Here is a 15,603-nt window from a genome sequence, read left to right as displayed (position 1 = left end):
CTTGATTGCTGCTTCTCCTGATTTTGAGCTTGAAAACATTCATTAACTATTCAAAGAGCCTACTTAATATAGATGCATTCATTCTCTAAGCCCCAAATCAGTGGGATGGGACTTCAGGGTTGATAAAGGATATTGAAGAGTTGAATTCATAAGTTTTCTTATCTCAGCCAGGCAGACCCTGGAGCTCACTGCATCCTTTAGCTCCGGTGGGTCTGAGGGCCTTTTCTGGGGTCCCTAGTCATTTACTTGCTTTGTTCTCCTTTTCCATCATACTGAATCTTATCAGATGCAGGTTAATGAGAATCCAGACTGGGAACCAGTCCAAAAGATTTAGAGGGTACTGAGCAAACTGATCCTTGAAGAAATGAAGTTAATAAAGAAGAGTTGTGTTTAACCTGTGCAAGGCTCAACACCTTTACCCCTTTAGGAGGGAAGGAGGGAGAGAGGGAGAGAGGAAGAGACAGAGGGGGAGGGAGGGAGGGAGGGAGGGAGGGAGGGAGGGAGAGAGAGAGAGAGAGAGAGAGAGAGAGAGAGAGAGAGAGAGAGATTTAGGAACCCCTGGGAAGTACTGCTCTGCAAATTCCATCACTTAACTAGTAGCTGCTTTTAACTGTTTACATACTGAACAGAAAACATCAAGATCCTGCCAGCCTCTAAACCTCTATCTAATGCATAATCTTCATCTCCCTGCTGATCATTTACACTAATTAGCAAAATTTAGCTAATTATCGTTGAGCGTTTCCGTGTTTAATTATGGCTATTAGTAATTGTCTGTCTGGTTTCCTCCATCCCCCACCCCCCCTTTTTCTTTCCCAATCTTTATAATCTTACCCCCAATTTCAGTCCCTCTATCCCTTAGGAGCTAACAGTTTCCATTTCAATGAAATTGCTTTTGCATTTTTGGTGGCTGTGGTTCTTGCCTCTCCTCGGTTTTGTTTTGGTTTTCTTTCCTTTCTCTTGAAGAAAGCCTAACCAGACTCAGCAGGAGTCACAGAGAACACTGCAACCAGATCAAGATCAAGCATTCTCTCCTTCCAACCACCCCCTCCACCAACCTTGCAAGCTCTAAGCCGCTTGACAACTCCATCAAATGAAATTTAAAGAGAGAGCCAGAAAGAGTCAGAGTACGTGCTGGCATTTTCTCAATGTGCTTCCAACTTCACATTACAGACAGCACGGAGGGAGGGAGGCAGTAGGAAGAACTGAAGTTCCCACTGGGGTCTGCGTGTTACAGGTCTTCAAAATACAAGCTAGGGCAGGGGCCCTCTGGTGTAGTTCACTCACGTGGCTCCCTGGAGGGCTGCTCCTGCCGTTGGGCTCTGTGATTCCTACTCTCCCCACCATCAGAGTAGAGTGCATAGTAAACAAATAATGAAGCCCTCTTCTTTAGAACAAGCTCCTACCTTGGAGGCAGACATCCCCCTTTCTCAGGGAGCCTGCACAGCGCTGAATATATTTTTAAAAGCCATAGATCTCTTCCTTTAATAGCTACGCAAGAAGGGTTTGGAGCAAAACACACCAGACTTGTATGGTGTGAACAAACCCACCCATGCTACCTTTAATTGAAATAACATGTGCATAAATAGTGGAATCAAACTTACTATAATTTACACTGGGGTAAATTATAAATTGACTTTGCTTGTCTATATACTGCTTAGAAATATTAGATGTACAGTTTTTATGACAGCTTCTCTATCAGACATATGGACAAACGTAAAGCTGCCCAAATAAACAATAATGACCACTGCTTATTAATTATGTTTTCTGCCTTCTTACACTCAGCTGCTCTCCCCTGATCTTTACCACACAGGCCCCTTTCCAGCAGTTCAGACTACTTTAGTCTGAAGACCTAAGGATTCCAGCTATTTGTTATTTCCCCATGACTAGCTCCCAAACAAGATCGGAGAGAAGGGTGAAAGCAAGGTGAATGAATGAATTTTCAAAGTGCAGCACCGGGAGACTTGTCTGATAAGTTGCCTGTCATCATGGGTGGGGGTCGGGGCTGTGAAAGAGGTAGAAGCTTGCAAAGGGGAGAATGTGGTGTTGGTGCAGCTATGGATATGGGAGCTAAGGAGTGGGGAGACCATTAGAGAAAATGGGGTGGGGGTGGGGAGTGCTGGGGCAGAAAACATTAGCATTAGCCTTTAAGGGGAAACTGGGCATTTTCTTCCTTCATGCACATGCGACACTTTTCATCATTTTAAATTCAATTTGTTTTCTCTCCCCACCATTGACATTACCTGAAAGGCGAGTGGGTTAAGGAATTGCTATGCCCCATTAAAAGGATAAAGAGCAGAGAGACCCACCGTGCCCTCCTCGCAGAGAAACAGGGGAGCGATAGATAGAAATAGGCACTGAGTGATGCTTGCTGCCATGGAAATGGTGCTCGTGCTGAGAGTGAGACCCCGGCGAGGAAGAGGAGGAGGAGGAAGCTACATTAGAGGAACTCCACACAGAGCTGATGATACATCCCCAGAAGAGGGACCAGATCCCAAGCGTCCAGGCCGGCTGGCGAGGAGGGCTCCGTCTTGCATGGATTCTCAGGTGCATGGTCAATGCACTGGACCACTACAGATGGGCAGTTTGAATTCCAGCCAGTGAGGAATAAAGAAGTTCATGATGCCCAGGGGCCCATCATAGCAGGAGGAAGACTTGCTGGAATTTTGGAAAGAGGGAAGAAATAAGCGCTGTCAAGACAGGTGGTGAATCAGTTAAAAAAAATACTATTAAAAAATAGTAAGATAGAAGGCAAAAGCCCCTCTTTCCCGGGGCTTAAATTTAGGATGCCGAAGTCCACCTAAGTACAGCAACCCTCCGAGGGAGCCCCGGAATGCCACACATGTCAGGGGAGGCCCACTGAGGCTTCCCTGGGCACCTCAGATCTGATGACTTCACTGCACACTCCAGGAAAGCCACACAGGAAAGGTGGAAATGAAGGAAGAGGAGAAGGCAGCAGGAGACCCAAGTAGGTTCAGGTTAGTTTATCCCAACATCCAAGCAGTTTGAACATTTTTTTTTTTCTTTCTCCACTTCCATGCGATGCAATGCAGAACCGCCAAGCCAAAGGGGGCTGCAGGTGGGAGAGTTCTTGGAGTGTTTCTCCGAGTCTCGGAGGAAGGGCGCGGAGGAGGCTGTTAACCCTGCACGTTCTGGAAGAGCGCCACGGAGCCGCCGCCGGCGACCCGGGTTTCCCAACTGGACGAAAAGCAGTAGCAGCAGCAGCCAGAGGAAGAGAACAAGGACCGGAGGGAAAGAGGAGAGGAGGAGGAACCCAGCGCGGAGCAGCCACCCAAACCAACGTGGCACAGGGCAGAGAGAGGTGGGTGGGCGAGCCGGGAGAGCGTGAGAGGAGGTGCCCGCAGGCGGCAGAGGTGGCCGAGAGGCGGGAGGGCGCCTGCAAAGTGCTCGGAACGGGGAGGCACAGGTGAAGTGAAGCGAGGAGTTGGGGAACCAAATTCACAAATGGGCAAGTCATATGCAAATAGCGCACTCCTGAGAGCAAATCAGTGCAGCCCGAGCGCTCTGCCGAGGGACTGGCTGGCTCAGGAGGAAGGAGGGGCCGGAGCCACCGGAATCCCGGCCCTCCCCATTCAAGTACACGCTCCGCTCCCTCGTCTACACCCTCGCCGGCCTCCCAGCGCACACCGCCCCCCACCCCATGCCGCGCTCAGTTCTCTCCCAGCAGAGTGAGCGCGGGCGTGTGAGAGTGTGTGTGTGTGTGTGTGTGTGTGTGTGTGTGTGAAAGAGAGAGAGAGAGAGAGAGACGGACAGACGGACACTGACACTGCACCTTTTTATCACCCTTTCCTTCTCTCCCAGGCACATTGAGCCAATCTCGCACAATTAAAGTACCTTTTACAATTCGAGGAGAAAAATGCAGGCGGCGGCTAAGGCTGAAGAAGCCCCAGATAGAAATAAAAATAAACCCCTGGAGTCAGCAGGGTTGCTGGAGCGGCTTCACACGGTGGTGCCACCCGCACACTCCTCCGGGCCTGGAGGTCAGCACCACGGTCAGCGCCACACAGCCACTCTCTGGGCTGAGCCTCTTTGGGAGTTAAGACGCACAAGGCCCCACCGGAGGGGCGAATGGCTGGAACCCAAGTCCTAGTTCTCGAAAGTGAATGCGGAGAGGCGGTCCCGGGACTCCAGAGGGTGAGGGGTTTGGTGGCTGGAGAACCTTGGAGAAGGTAGCTTCCATTCCCATGGACAGGACGCTGTTGAAATGCAGGACCCAGTGGTTAGTGCCCTCAGGCTGGCAGTCCTGGTCAAAGAACTTCAGAAGGGATGAGGGCTGCGTCTGCTGGTGAAAGAGGAGGGGCAACCTGTCCAAGACTGGCCTCAGAAACATACCCCAGGTGGGTGAATCCCCTGAGCTTCCAGGGTGCTGGGCATCAAAGAGAACACAGCTTTTACCTCCAGGCTGAACCTGCAGGGGAGAGCAGGAGGGGCAGAAAGAGGCTGGTGCGCCTGTCGTGGCCATCTGTGTCTTCAGGAGGAAGCTGACCAGGGTTCTGCCAGAGACTGGTGACATTCTGGACAGGTGGCCTCCTCACCACCACCACCCCCCTTCTTCCCACTCCACATGATAAGCTGGAGGCACAGACCCAACAGGCAGCCCTCCTAGACCCAGAGGCTTGCTAGCTTTGACTCCCTCCTTCACACTCACCTTGGTTAAAAAGCTCATTACATTTTTTTTCGAAAGGGGGGTAGAATAAATAATACTTACTGGTTAAATCATATCATATACACTATATGACATTTGCTGGGTGTAAATTACAGGTATTAAGACAGTCCTATTTAGTGCTATTCACCCTTGGGACACCCCAAAGAAACAGAGGAAGTTAGCATCATATGCCTTTCTAACAAATAAGGATACCAAACCCAGGGGGGATTTGTCTTCAAGGTCAATGCTAAGTCCCTTTCAGAATCTATGGTGGTGATTTGGTATTCTGGTTCTGCAATTAGTGTTCTCCTAAAGGTCCATGCTGTTTATGGTAAATGGTGCAGTTATCCCAACTGCTCTGGCTCTCAGCTATAAGGGGATCCACAGGGGATGGGATCCACAGGGGACCCACTGGTGATCCACAGCCTCTGAGGGAGTGGATCTCATTCAACATCTTTCATGCCCTTGGTTGGCAACCCACAAACACGGTGTCTTAAACTAGCAATATGTACCCAGGAACACCACAGCAAGCAAGAAGAGTAGTTTATGGAGACCCGATTTAAACCTGTTTCTTGCTCTGTAAAATACGGCTAATGCCCTCCCTCATGAGGTTCTTGGGAGTTTTAAATGAGATAACATATACACAGCATCTGGCATAGCACCTGACAAAGAGTGGCAGTACTCTTGGCTCAATAGAAAAACAAGCTAAAACTCCAAGAAGGTTAAATAGATATTTAGGGTCTTATGTTATTGTTAGAAGAAAAGTCAGGGGAAAAAACTCTTATCCTAAGCATCCTCCATTAAGGTAAACAATTCCCATTCAAGCCAACTGCTCCTTCAGTCCTCCAGATGGAGTCCCACTGTACTTTGGACTTACTCTAACTCTGTATCGTGGCTTACAGGGACTTAGATAACCTGGCTTATGCCCAATTCTCCAACTCCGTCTTCTCCCGGATGACCCCTTAGTACCTACCCTCCAGTTTCCCAGACCCTCATTCTGCTTTTTGAATGGGTCAAGTTCTTTCCTAACCCCAAACCTTTATACTTGCTGGCCTCTCTTGTTCAAAAGACCTTTCTCTAAGATTTTCCCATGATTGGCTTATTTCAGATTTCACCTCCTCAGAGGCTCTCTCTGGCCTTCATCTAAAGATAGCCATCACACTCCTGAAAAGCACTTTATCCCATTACCTTGTTCTAGTTCTTTCATAACATTCTCCACTTTCTGAAATCATTTATCTGTATGTGTTGACAGTCTATCTCCCTAAAAAATTGTAAGCTCTCTGAAAGCTGGCCTGTCTTATCACCTCCCATATTTTCTGTGTGTGGAAGAGTGGGTAGCACATAGTAGAAGCTCAGTAAATATTTGCTGAATGAATGAATACAACGAATCAATTGCCAATCTCATATTCAGATGTTCCTATACCATTAGTTTCACTGATGCATTCATCTGGCTTCAGTGACAAGGATTGCCAGAGGCATGAATTCCCAGAGTTGATGACTTGACCACCTATCCACGTAATATTGTTCTTCTTTCCCAAACTGGCACTGAGTGTTGAAGACTCTGTTTTTGACTCTGTCCCGAGGAAGCATGGGACGCTTTCATGGACCTTCCAATTAATTCTCTGCTAGGCAACAAAGTGAGACTAACTCCTTAATGCAGTAGAAAATCTGGAAATGCTGCCGGTGCGTCACAGCTGGAGCTATTCATTTTACTTGTCATACTTATAATTTATTTATTTACTCTTTGCCACATGTCAAAAGAAGTAGCTGTGAATTCTTGTAAGGCTGATTCCATTTGGGGACCCAGTTGAATACTGAGAAGACTTACCATAGGACAAATGTAAGTCTGGCTTATTTTTCTTCTTTCATTCCAAAGAGATAACCTGCAGTTATCCTGATAAAAGGCACGTCCTTCTCCAATTTAACACATTGTTGATTTCTTTTTTGTCTTCTTATCCCTCCTGTCTCTTCCTCTAGTCAACACATTCCTACTTGGATTCTTTTTTTCTAATTCCCATTTCCATTAGAGTTGATATTAGGCTGCCATATTAAATATATATTTTTAGATGTTTAGCTCAAGCAATACCTCTAAACACTGCCTGAAGCTAGAGTTCTGGCTGAAGGATTCATCATCACTTGCTCTACCATCAAAAAGCTTCCCTCTTTCCTCCTGAGTTGTCTTCTCTAGTGGGTCCCTGGAGTGAGAACACTTAGAAAGAAGTGTACAGCTACAGTATGAAGAGGCAAGTTCACTTTGAAGATAGAGAAGAAGGAAAATAAATTTAGAAATGTTATGCTCACCACAGATTTAAAGTTGAAAAGTATAAATAATTTTACATGTGTAGCTCCACTTGGAAAAAACCCACGAAAACCTAACCATACTCTGGAATCTTAAATTTCTGAATGGAATACAGTTTTAAAAAATCCCTGTAACTAGATCTGCCTGGTTAAAAGCTGAGTTTCTCTACTATTTCAGACTTCAGAATGTGGCATTATCTATTTCCTTCCCTTGTTTTTTAAATCTCTGCCCTTCACCTCACCTCCCAGGAGATCGTCCCAAGATGAGGTAGGAGAATCCTTACCCATCTGACTCTCTTCGTCTTGCCTTGGTCTGTATCTCAGCTATGACGTAGTCTGGGGAAACTTTTGGCTTCTACAATAAGCCTCGTGATAGTACTTAGCTGTGTCAAGTGCCAGGAGCCTAACGTGAAGTTGCTCTGTTGGTCTCTCACAACACATTTTGTCTCTGCACAAGCCTTTCTCACGTGTATAGACTCTGACTTTCTACTTCACTGCCAGCAGGAGACACCTGTCAAGTTGTTTGTCATTCGGGCATCTAATATGACCACACAGACACAGAAAGCACCAGAGCAGTCTGTGTCTGTATAAACCCTAAGATCTTAGATAACGGCCCTCTTTCCCCAAATACGGACTATTGAAATTCTCACTCTCTCTCTATGCAGCATTCCAAAGGAACGTTTAGGAGGAAGAAGGAAAAAAAAAAAAAAAAAAAAAAAACAGAAACAAACATGAAAACAAACAACTAAACTCTCATAATGTGAAATGAAATAAAAGTCCTGAAAAAAATACAGGTGACTGTTAACATGACTATAAATATATCCAAAGGTTCCAGTGACACCATAAAACAGTCAAACTTTGCTTTATTATATGTCAGTAGATTTATTTATAGCCATATAATTCATCCTTCTGCTTATTTAAGAAAGCCATCCTGCAAAAAGCAGATTTTGATTATATTTTCCATGGGGGACTATAAAAGAGAAGCTTTATTCTTTTAAGCATCACTCCTCCATGCATTTTATTTTTAAAAGACAAAGCCAGCCTCACATAATTTTACAGCTTAGAGAATGTAGATATTGCTTCTGTCCCTTTAACTTCACCTTCTTATAAACATCTATAGTTATTCTTTTGTCCTCCTTGTGGCTGAAATGGGGATATCAGGAGTATGGATGCTGCAAAAAATCTCCCCAGGAAATTTTCCAAATGTCTAGCATTTGATCAATGGCGCTAGGAGATATATTTCCTTAGCATTTCACACATTCCTTCAAAAATAAGAAAAAATATGAAATGTTTCTGTGTAAACCTTAACCCACTTCCTTCAAAGTCTAAGTAAAATTATTTTATCATGGAAGCAAATTGTCCTTTTATTCAAGGACAGGATTCAGTCAGTTCCTTGTAGAGAGATTCGGGCATTTTAACCCCTGTTAGTCTTCACTAGGCTGACATTGGATATTAAAGATCTAAACTTCCCATCCTCAGCATCATATAGATCTTTACCCAGTTTTAAGGACGCAAACCAAATAAATGATTGTTATACAATAACAAAAATAATAGTATCACTTGTATGTTCATAGGATAATTATCAAATCAAAGATTGGAGGACACACAGATTTGTATTTGGGGCTCTGGCGCTTGACTGCCTAGGACCAAATCCTGAATCTGCTTGTTAGCTGCTGGGAAAATGTTAACCAGTTCTGTAGCCCCTTTGTGTTTCAGCATCTCCATCTATAAAATGAGAAGAATCATACTCTCTATCTAGCAAGTTTGTCATGAGCATTTAGAAAGTTAATGTATGTAAAGTATGTATAACAGTGCCTGGCAGACCGTTAATGATCAGAAATTGTTATTAGTCACATTTACTGATCGTTTGCCATGTACCAGTCATTACTATTATTATTATACTGCTACTGCTACTACTATCCTCTTCTTATCCTTGAGGGCTGCTTGCAGGATGACTGCTTGAAAGTCATTCCTGCAGGGAATGTTCTCTTCTTGTTTATACAAGTCTCAAGAGGAGTGAGTAAACGGAAAGTTCCCTCTGCAATTCCAAAACATAGACTGAAAAGTCACTCCAGGTTACCTGACTCATTGATTCTCTTTGCCCATATTTTGCAGAAAGAGAAGCAGCTTCTTCACATCCTTCCCACAAACAACCATCAAGCCAACTCTAAAACAAGCAAGCTCACCGTGGTCCCAGGACCAGATAACATGGGCTACCAAACCCCAGCGATGTTGTATAAAAGATCATTTCCCAGTGTAGAGTGGAACTCTCACCGTCTCAGTTGGCTTTGGGATCTGGAAGGGCTACCTCTCTTCCCCATCTCTTTATTTTCTTACTTTCATCTCACAAATAAACAATAAATTCTAATCATTTACACTTTCCCCGAAAAGACATGCCTTGTAAATATTTTAATAGTTTTCAATAGTATTTCTTTTTTATTCACGAACTTTTTAAGGTTATGGTGAATGTACATCTGAACTAGGTTCTACCTAATACAGGAAGAAACCATTACTTTAGTGCCTCCATTTATCTACTTCGTGAAATTTATGCTCACTATGAGCAAGGCACCAGGTGAAGTCTAGGGGATTCAGGAACGAAAAAGGAGATTTAAGGCCTTAAAAACTATATAGAAAGGCAGAAAGGAAAAAAACAAAACAAACCATAAACTCCACCCATATGTACAGCTTCCCAAATACAATGTGATAAACGCTAGAGTAAAGGTATAAACAAAGCATACAAAATAGTAGAGGGTGAAATTAATCCACTGCAGGGAGATGAGGGACTATCAGGAGGGATTCATAGACAAGGTGACATGTGCGTTGAGTGTCAAAGGACTAGAGTTCAAATCCTGGTCCTCTATTTATTGGCCATATGACCTTGAGCAAGTTACTTTAAACTCACTGAGCCTATTTCCTCAGTAGTATTATTATGAATACTCTCTACCTCATAGGATTGTTCTGATGGTTAAAGGAGAAGACATATTTGAAAAGAATGTTGTAAATGTTCAGGTTCCTTATCATGAACCTGGCCTTGAATGATATCCATTGGTAGAGAAAGGGTAGTGTAAAGTAAGGGGATTATCCACGCGGGGTGGAATCATCACAAGAGGGCTTCCTAAGGGAGGCCAGCTTTAAATTTAGCTGTCACTTGTCACTTAGATTGTTAAAGAATGAGAATCTCAGAAAGGGGTCAACTTTTTCTTTCAACTCAAAAACAAGTTGTTTCATTGGATAAGGAAAGGCAATGAAAGTAAAGGGAAGGAAAGGAACAAAAAAGAAATGGAAAGAAAGGAGGAAGGGAGGGGAAGAGAGGTGAGAGGGGAAGTGCGGAGAGAGGAAGGGAGGAGAAGAGAGGAAACTCGCATGTTGGAAGCAATAGCCTTTATTTCTAATGACAGGGTTGCCATATTCAGAGATGTCAAATAAATGCCATGTAAATTTTAAAAAGTTAAATTGTGGCATCACCAGGAGTTTTCCTTTGTTTAATGTCTCCCATGTAATTACTTTGCAGATACTAAAATACCCATTGGATTCAATTCATCAGACTATCATTTAATTCTAGGAACATCAGAGTTCAAGCATCCATTTTATTCAAGTGCGTATCTCACTCACAATTCCATGAAGAACACATCTTCTAAGGTAAAGGGACAGAGAATTAAAATAGCTCATCACTTTACCCTTAATACTATATAGTCTTAAATTCACTTAGCCGAGAAATCTGGGAGGGGAATGAGATGAATGTTCCCCAAACAGAAGGTAGAAAGTGTTATCAAACTAGCTCCAAAAACGTTTGCAAGATGGGTAATAAAGGCATTTCTCAGAGTTATTAAGGAATGAGCACTTTCCAAAACTGATGGTGACGTCAGGGGGTTACAAAAATGTAAGTTCATTCATAGCAGGAGGAATAGGCTTTTCTTAAAATAGAGGAAACACTAAAATAGCAATATTTTGGCATTGGTGATATCTCTATCTTCAAAATCAACTATTTGCAATCTGGTTGGGCAGAATTAGCTGTTCTTTCCTACCTTATGTTAACACTTGTCACATCCTATTATCATTTGGGTTTATACCTTGCTCACATACATGATTTACAAAGGAATCATGTAAGGGAAACGGGGCCTGGTTCTAGGGCTAGAGAGCTTAAGTTCAAATCCCTGCTCCATTATTTACTAGCTGTGTGATCATGGGCAATTTACTTAGCCTCTTAAAACTAATGTTTTCTCATCAGTAAAATGGAGACCACAATACTCTATTTCAAACTTAGCACAATACCAGGCAAATATGACAATATGAGACATTGAATGGATGTTTGTAGAACAGTATTCAAAAACATTTAATTACTGTAGGAGAGAATGTTTCGTACACACACACACACACACTGGAGGTGCCAAAAAATGTATACAAATGGACACTTTGGTCAATGTTGCTCAAGCAGTAGTTTGCCATAATCAGAAGTGTCTAGACGCTGATGGTAACCACTTTGAGCATCTCTTGTAATTGCAGAAGTCAAATGTGACTTGTATTCATCTTTTGTTATTGGTATATATTGAGTATTACAATTTTAAAACATTTTTTCTTAAAATGTACATAATACCTCTCTCTCTCTCTCTCTCTTTCTGTGTGTCTGTCTGTGTGTGTGTATGTAGTGCCAAAAAATGTATCCACATTTTAAGAAAGGAAAACTGTATTAAGATTGTAATATGCAATATACACTGATAACAAAAGATGAATACAAGTCATGTGTATACATTCTTTTGGCAGCCCTGGTACATATCAAAAAATTTGCAAAATATGCAAGCATCTTATTATAAGAAGGAATTTTTCAACATTTAGAGCCGTTACCAAATTGGAAGGGATGCCTCTGAAGGCAGTGAGTGCTCCATAATAGGAAATATTCAAGCAGTATATGCCTTTTAGAGACCGTGAAGTTGATATCTTGCAGTGAGAAAAGGGGAGTATATAACCTCTAAGTTCCTTTTCAAATTTATATGTGATACTGATGGAATTTTCTTTTTAAAATTTCCTTTGTCTTTTATTTCTGCATTTACTTAAATGTGATCTCTTGGCCTTATCTTGAGGCTCAAACCCAATTCCTAGATGCTATAAAAATTATATCACAGTCCTGTTTACTAAAAACTCATACATGGAGGTGAGAAATCTTAGACTTCTATAAAATGAATCCAGCATTGTTACACCACAACTTCATTTTTCATTACTGCATGCAGTACAAGTTGTCTCTAGACATGTTAACAATTTTATGTTTCTATTTTAAATATCAAAGTATTTTTTGTTTTGTTTTTTTTTTTTTTTTTTTTTTTTCATTAGCAACACCTACACAGCTGCTGTTCCTGTGATCTAAGAGGGCATTTTTCACTGCTGAAGAGCTTATTGCTATAGGAAGAGTATGCTGATTGGCTTGTCCTATTGTACTTTACCTCCTAGCAGGGAATCCTCGTGGACTGAACATAAATAAATCTGAATCCCCTTAAGTAAAAATATGTGTCTTGAAAATCCTGAGACAGAAAGCAGAACTACTCTTCTCTCTCTTGAAAAGACAAGGCCATTCCTCTTTGGGAGCTATTATGGATGAGAGAAAGAGAGTTGGATACTCAGAAGAAAACCTAAGAGTGTTAGAGAAATTGAGATACAGAGAATGACTTGTTTAATATCACATAGAATTTCAATGTAAGATTAAGCTGGAATATTCCTCTAGAATATTACTCTAGAGTGAGGCATGCATGGTTCCTGTGGCAACATCAGAATAAAATAAGATTATAAGAAAAATAGTAATCCAGTAAGAAGATAATCTATCATGAGAGACAGTTAATAGACTCAACAATGCAAGAATCAGGAACCCAAGAATGTGAGATAATAGAACAATCTGAAAGAAATTGCCAAAATAAATATGGTTGAAATGATGAAATGAATAAATTATAGAAACCACAGAGAAGAAGAAAAAGTATTGTGGTGATGAGCAGACTTATGAGAGAACAAAATCTTTTGGAAATGTAAAACAGTCAATGATTTTTTTTGTTTATTTTTAATTAGTGGATAGATTATGTAGATGTAGCTGAAGAAAGACTTAATGAACTGGAAGACAGAACTAAGGAAAGTTCCTAAAATATAGCACAGAGGGAAAAACATTTACAAAGAATAGATTTAAAATAATGAATGATAAATGAAAGAGCCAACATATAACTATTAGAAATTCTAATTAGAATAAAATAGAGAAAACAGGAAAGGGCAATATTCGAAGAGATAATTTTTCAGATTTAAGTAATATGAATTCTTATATTAACTGAGCCTAAGCAACCAAAACAAATATCCACACCTTGGTTCATCATAACAAAACCCCAAATCACCAAAACTGAAATCAAAACCTTAAAATCAACACATTACATTTAGGTAGAGCCCACAGAACAATGAATATGATAGCTTTGTGTTGAAAAAAAAAAAGTCTAGATTTATTTATCTAGGCAAATGATTTACGAGTGGAGGCAAATCTAAGCATTTTCAGATAAAGAAAGTTTGAGAAAGCTTACCACTCATAGACTATCACTGGGAAAAAAACTGAAGGACATATTTCAGAGTAAAGGAAATAAGCCCAGAGAATAGGAGTGATGTTCAAGAGGCAACAGCGAGTAAAAGGAACTGGTATGACATGGCTAAATCTAAGTAAGCATATTGTCTCTACTACTACTGCCCCTACCACTACCAACTTGTTTGTGGTGGCTTTAAAACAAGAATAATAACCAACATTTTCCTAATACTTATAAGCTAGGTATTATTATCATCTCTTTTACAACTGGGAAAAAGGAGGCACAAATTGTGACTTGCTCATACTCACATAGAGACAAGATTTGAACCCAAGTCACCTATCTACTGAATCTAGTATCTAAATCACTTTACCATCCTGTTGCTAAATGTTATACAAATGAAGTGTGCAACTTCCAAGTCACACCTTAAGAAGGTGATGCTTGTTTTTTTCTGTTTGCATTCTACTTCCTCTTTCTCCCTTTTCTGGAATGTGGATGTAGTGATGAGCCAACTCCAGCCATGTGAAAGAGGACACCAGCATATCTGCTGTCATTTTTGAGTTTTTGTTTGTTTTGGTTAACATTTGTTAGGTATATTTTTTTTAACTAAGATACTGTGTTTTGTTTTTGTTTTTTTAACCAAAACCATATAACTATGCTTAAACAAGACCGAAGGTTCTTTCTCTCACATATGAGTAGAAAAGCTTGAACTGGTTGGTGGCCCAAGGAAGTATGGCTTGGTAACAAGAGAAAAGCAACCTGGTGCTGTGGATGACCCAGAGAAGCATAGCTACCATATCCTCAAATCAACATTCTAACTAATATCATTGGAAAATGTTAACCAAACTAAAACAGATATGGAAATATTACAATCAGACAAAATAGACTTTATCACCCAAAACATTATTATATCCTGAGAAAAACAAGTCACCTGGGAGACACAACAGTCATGAATCAGTACGCATCTAATAACAAAGCTTCAGAATATATAAAGCACATATTGATAGACTGAAAAAATGACAAATCCATGATCAAATACCCCACCAAAATGTATGTTCCATGGGGGTAGGTGTTTTTGTTTCTTTGATCACTGGTGATTCTAGGACCTACAACAATGCTTGGCATATGTCAAGAACTTAACTATTTATTGAATCACTACATCCTTCTTGTTAAAACTGATAGGATAAGCTGGAAAAAAGTAGGAAGTATAGTTAGTTTAAAAAGCCAAATAAACAGACCAGAAATAATGGACATATTTGAAACCCTGAATAGAACAATTAGTGAGTCATCCTTAATATATGTAACATGATGCAAAAAGTGTGACCATGTATTAGAATCTTGAACAAATACTGAAAAATCATAACTTCATTCCATATCTTCTGCCCACAATGTGATAACAGTTGAAATAATTACCAAGAAACCCCACTATATTTGTGACTGAAAAAATTAAGTGAACTCTCATTTTATCAATTAAATGAGATACTATCTTTCTCTTAAATATAAATTCATATGTGTGCTTAGAAAAATAATTCTATACCCTTAAATATCACTTTCTGTATATAATTGAATATTAGAGTGATACTTTCGGGAAGAGAACTGTGATCAAATTCTTCTCTGTAATTCTCTTTTTTAAAATAACATGTTCATCACAAGTTACCCAAGACACATGTCAAAATGCTTGCTCTGTAATGAAATAAAACAAATGACATTCAAATGATTGCTTCAGAGTGTGGACTACTAGGTGACAATTTATACGTCTCTTGTGCTATCTTGTGCAATATTTAAAGCCAAAAATTCTATGTTTTCATATAAACAACTTTCAATTATATGTACTAGAATTAAACAACGTCCAAAGCATTTGCATCAGGTATGGATCTCTATTACATAGTGCTTGGGCAATTTACACTTCAGAGATTAAACACAGTTTCTGTTCATTACCTGAAAATGGGAAGGGCAACCTAGGGTTGCATTAAATTAGTGGAAAATCCACAATACATTCCATGTTCAGATAACTTGCAACTGTTCATAAAGTTGTTGGTCTCAGGAAATATGAAAAAAAAAAAAAAAATAGGTTTATTGCCTGTGTTCCTGTCACAAACGACAACC

General features: G+C 40.7%; 1 protein-coding gene across 42 annotated transcripts in view; it reads right to left on the bottom strand.

The window, feature by feature from the left end:
• NRXN3 (neurexin 3) overlaps nt 1-15,603 on the bottom strand; it is a 1,515,532-nt gene that overhangs the window by 498,098 nt on the left and 1,001,831 nt on the right. The window contains exon 1 of one of the 42 annotated variants that reach the window (XM_019731101.3): nt 2,307-3,540. The exons of 37 other annotated variants lie outside the window; for them this stretch is intronic. In XM_019731101.3, coding sequence (XP_019586660.1) covers nt 2,307-2,550 — 244 coding nt within the window. In that variant the 5' untranslated portion in view covers nt 2,551-3,540. Of the gene's footprint in view, nt 1-2,306; nt 3,541-15,603 lie in introns of those variants that run through there. 4 more of the 42 variants (XM_019731104.3, XM_019731102.3, XM_019731098.3 and 1 more) reach the window with 4 other exon arrangements.

The sequence above is a fragment of the Rhinolophus sinicus genome, chromosome 3 (assembly GCF_057876585.1).
Source record: "Rhinolophus sinicus isolate RSI-liver-muscle chromosome 3, RSI-T2T, whole genome shotgun sequence".
Lineage (NCBI taxonomy): Eukaryota > Metazoa > Chordata > Mammalia > Chiroptera > Rhinolophidae > Rhinolophus > Rhinolophus sinicus.
This window is presented reverse-complemented; position numbering and strand designations above follow the sequence as displayed.